This window comes from Coregonus lavaretus (genome assembly GCF_964263955.1).
Source record: "Coregonus lavaretus genome assembly, chromosome: 1".
NCBI classification, from domain to species: Eukaryota; Metazoa; Chordata; class Actinopteri; order Salmoniformes; family Salmonidae; genus Coregonus; species Coregonus lavaretus.
The window spans coordinates 92286031-92290264 of NC_139988.1; the positions used below are offsets into that span (position 1 = coordinate 92286031).

At 45.4% G+C, this 4234-nt stretch overlaps 1 protein-coding gene across 2 annotated transcripts; it reads left to right on the forward strand.

Moving 5' to 3' along the window:
- Positions 1 to 270: 270 nt before the first annotated feature.
- LOC311104160 (mitochondrial import receptor subunit TOM20 homolog) lies at positions 271 to 3585 on the forward strand. Of its 2 annotated transcripts, none has more exons than XM_084145855.1 (5): positions 271 to 631; positions 1146 to 1192; positions 1322 to 1403; positions 1907 to 2049; positions 2959 to 3585. In XM_084145855.1, exons 1-5 carry the CDS (start codon positions 502 to 504, stop codon positions 3001 to 3003), a joined length of 447 nt encoding a protein of 148 aa, XP_084001981.1. In that variant the 5' UTR covers positions 271 to 501; the 3' UTR covers positions 3004 to 3585. The 2 variants fall into 2 exon arrangements, with proteins under 2 accessions (XP_084001981.1, XP_084001980.1); XM_084145854.1 differs by having other exon boundaries at positions 406 to 631; positions 1805 to 2049.
- Positions 3586 to 4234: the final 649 nt, after the last annotated feature.

A 4234-nucleotide genomic window follows, 5' to 3' on the forward strand; every position in this document is an offset into this window, starting at 1 on the left:
CTTAACGTTGAGAAAGAATTATTTGATGACTGTACTTAGTAGTAGTGTACTTGTACTACAGTAATAACAAAATAAATAATTTCAGTAACTCAAAATAAATGGCAAATCCACTTGACTTCTGTAAAGTAAAACCCTTGGACTCTAGGGTGTAACAATTCCGTTGCAAAACGTTTCGTCTGTTTTGCAACAGAAACCATCAACGCTGAACAATGAAAACGTTTTGCAACGAAAACGAGAGTTTCTATTGGGACAAAAATGCAGTTTCGTTTTGCTTTCATGTGGTTCTTTAAACGGGTAAAGCCGTTTCCGTTGCAAGACGTAGTCACCGCCCTGCTCACTATTTCAACTATCAGCTGTATTGTAAATTGAAACGTTATATATATATATATATCAGCAGTAGTCACTGCGCAGGTGTGAGTCGTATAATAGGATCCGTTCCCGGGAAGGCTCAGTAGCTAGCATGCCGGCTAGTTAGCGGTGCGTCTCTGCTGCTCGCCGGAGATGATGGGGGCTAAAGCCAGCACCAGCACCGTGGCCGCCGGGGTGGCCGGAGCCCTGTTCGCTGGATACTGCGTTTATTTCGACAGGAAACGACGGAGTGATCCCAACTTCAAGAAAAGGCTGCAAGAACGTAAGTCATGTTAGCAAACTGGCAAGTCACCGTGTTTTTTTGTACCTGCGACAAAACAGGCTAGCTTAGCTTACAAATGTTTGGCTAACTATCTAGCGTGATATAACTTCATTTTAAAAGCATACGCTGAGCAGTGTGTTTTGGTTTATAATGTTATTGCTAACTAGTAGCCAATTTGGTTAGCTTGTCAATAGTTAACTAGCGAAGTGCCACCATATCCGTTTAGCCATTTAGCTAGTTAGCGTTGGATAACATTGCTGATGAATCAATCGGGTCAATCCAATATTAAGGATGTTTTGTCAAGAGTTAGTAAGCAAGTTTAGGGTGTTGTATAAATGTGTAGTTACTGTAGATAGTTAGCAAAGTCAACCACCTCTCCCCACATGGACTAGTAACGTTAGTGTTCAACATAATTATGTTTATGGTTTAAACAATCAGACTCTTACCCCTTTCATATAACAAGTCACCCTTTCTTTAGCATACCAGTAATCAAATATGAAATTGTTTTCAACAGGCAGAAGAAAACAGAAGTCTTCCCAAGAGAAGACGGGACTAACAAGGGTAAGACACATTCCCAGCGGTGGACAGACCAGAGAGTCAGGGGGGCTAATGATTGAAGATGATATGGAGGTAGTGCTTTTGGAAAGCTCTTTGTTTGATCTCCTCTGTACTGACTGTCTGCCATTTTAGCTGCCTGACCTGAAGGACTCGGAGGCTGTACAGAAGTTCTTCCTGGAGGAGATCCAACTGGGAGAGGAACTGCTAGCGCAAGGTGAACTGTCACCACCTGTCTCCATGGGGGCATCACCTGGTCTTTTATACACACCCAGTCCTAAAACACTACTAAGAGACTATAACTAAATATCTGGTCCTGAATAACAGGATGTTCACTTGAACTTAGTCAGACTGACTCCCTTCTGGAATAGCTGTGGCAATAGTGTCTGGTCCAATGTTAAACTGTGCATTCTCATAAACCTCCTGGTTGCTAATGTTAGCTTCTGAAACGAGGAAGGGTTCTAGATCAAACTGGAGATCCAAAGCCCAGGGACCCGTACCAGGGGCTCTGGTTATTTCAGCTCTAGGACATCAATTACATAATCGTCTGGTTTTTTTTCTTGGAAGGATGAGAATGGATTAGACCACCTGATCTAATCATGTCTACCATCCCAACAGGAGACTGTGAGAAGGGAGTAGACCATCTAACCATGTCTACCATCCCAACAGGAGACTGTGAGAAGGGAGTAGACCATCTAACCATGTCTACCATCCCAACAGGAGACAGTGAGAAGGGAGTAGACCATCTAACCAATGCCATAGCAGTGTGTGGTCAACCCCAGCAGCTGTTGCAGGTGCTGCAGCAGACTCTGCCTCCTCCAGTGTTCCAGATTCTGCTCACCAAACTGCCCACCATCAGCCAGGTGAGTTAGGAGGCTCTCTCCCACGGAAGACGCAAAGTCTCTATTCCAACACTTAGAATGAAGCAATGTATTGGGCGTGCATTTTCAGTGGTATGGAACTGTGGCCAAGTGGGGTTGGAGTGTCTCCAAAATGGCTGACTTTCCCCTCAGCCATGAGGATGAGACGAGGCATCAGGATTGTCAGCCATTTTTGAGGCGTCTCCAAAATGGCTGACGGATGACTCGTTCGTCCTTCATTTGGCCTTGACCGCCTTTGTTTCCAAATGCTAACGTTTTAGAATTTGTGACACAAATCCCAATCAAAAGCATTTTTTGCTCATGATTTCCAAATCATCCAAAAGTATTTAAAATTGATCGTTTAGCTCAACATAGACCATTATACGTGACTTGAACGTGATTCGCAAAAAATGCTAATAATGGTACCATGTAGAAACAGTCCAATGTTTTGTTGTTGTTGAATGTTATTTTCAGAGGAACATTAGAACTGTCCATTCTCATAAACCCCCTAGTTGCTTCTGGAACAAGGAAGGATGCTAGATGAAACTAGAGATCCAACGCCCAGGGGCTCTTGGTTATTTCAGCTCTAGGACATTAATCTGGGGCGGCAGGTAGCTTAGTGGGTAAGAGCGTTGTGCCAGTAACCGAAAGGTCGCTGGTTCTAATCCCCGAGCCGACTAGGTGAAAAATCTGTCGATGTGCCCTTGAGCAAGGCACTTAACCCTAATTGCTTCTGTAAGTCGCTCTGGATAAGAGCGTCTGCTAAATGACTAAAATGTAAATGTAAAATGTAATCTTGTCTGTTGTTTCTTTAAAGATGGGTTTTATTGTCATGTCACTTATTAGGCTGTAAGGATTCAGGCCTGACCGTGGCTGGAGGAGTTCAGTGAAATTTCTCTCCCTGTTTTTCAGAGAATCGTGAGCGCTCAGAGTTTGGCAGAAGACGACATTGAGTGAATGAGTTGGTGAGGTGTGTGTGTGTCTGTTTGTGTATGACTGTATTGACTGGCTGTGTCTGTTTTGGCCTAGTCAAGATGGCTGCCGTTGGATCTCTTTCTCACCAACCAGGACATCGGCTGGCTGTACCCCCCCATGCCTCAGTGATATATAAGAAGCCCTTTGCCGTCATTGTCCCCTCTCCAGTCTACTGTATCAGGTTCCCTATGCAGTAGCCTTCTCATATCTCAGATTCTGTTCTAATATCTTGACAAGCCCATATACCATTTAGCCTAAACAAAGTTATTATTTTCTAGTTCTACTCTAGATTATGTAGATTACGTGTAATTTTAAAAGATGTAACGCCGCCGGTGTGCATGAAACCCACTAATATGTAAAGAGGTTGGCTCTGTCCGTTTGTCCCGGGTGTCATGTGTATACATTCACTGTGAGGTGGAGTGGACACTTTTTACTATGTGGATTGTTTTCTAAGGTGTCAGTGGAATGTGTTATTTTGTTGTTGTTTTTTTTTGTATTTCAAACCTACATTTCTGAAATCATCCTGTTTCGTCTTAAGTCACGGAATAAAAATGTGAGAATGTGTATTTATTGTCTGTTTCTGTAGCCTGCATGGCCACTAGATGGCAGTAGCAATGCGTGAAGAAATGAGTGCCAGTGGTCAGGTTTACAGATTGAATTGGGTAGGACGCCATCGGACCACTAATCAGTATTTCCCCACAACCACTGGAGCGAGGCAGCACTAACAGATCGGGGACAGAGCCACTGGGGCGAGGCAGCACTAACAGATTGGGGACAGAGCCACTGGGGCGAGGCAGCACTAACAGATTGGGGACAGAGCCACTGGAGCGAGGCAGCACTAACAGATTGGGGACAGAGCCACTGGAGCGAGGCAGCACTAACAGATTGGGGACAGAGCCACTGGAGCGAGGCAGCACTAACAGATTGGGGACAGAGCCACTGGAGCGAGGCAGCACTAACAGATCGGGGACAGAGCCACTGGAGCGAGGCAGCACTAACAGATCGGGGACAAAGCCACTGGAGCGAGGCAGCACTAACAGATTGGGGACAGAGCCACTGGGGCGAGGCAGCACTAACAGATTGGGGACAGAGCCACTGGAGCGAGGCAGCACTAACAGATCGGGGACAGAGCCACTGGAGCGAGGCAGCACTAACAGATCGGGGACAAAGCCACTGGAGCGAGGCAGCACTAACAGATTGGGGACAGAGCCAC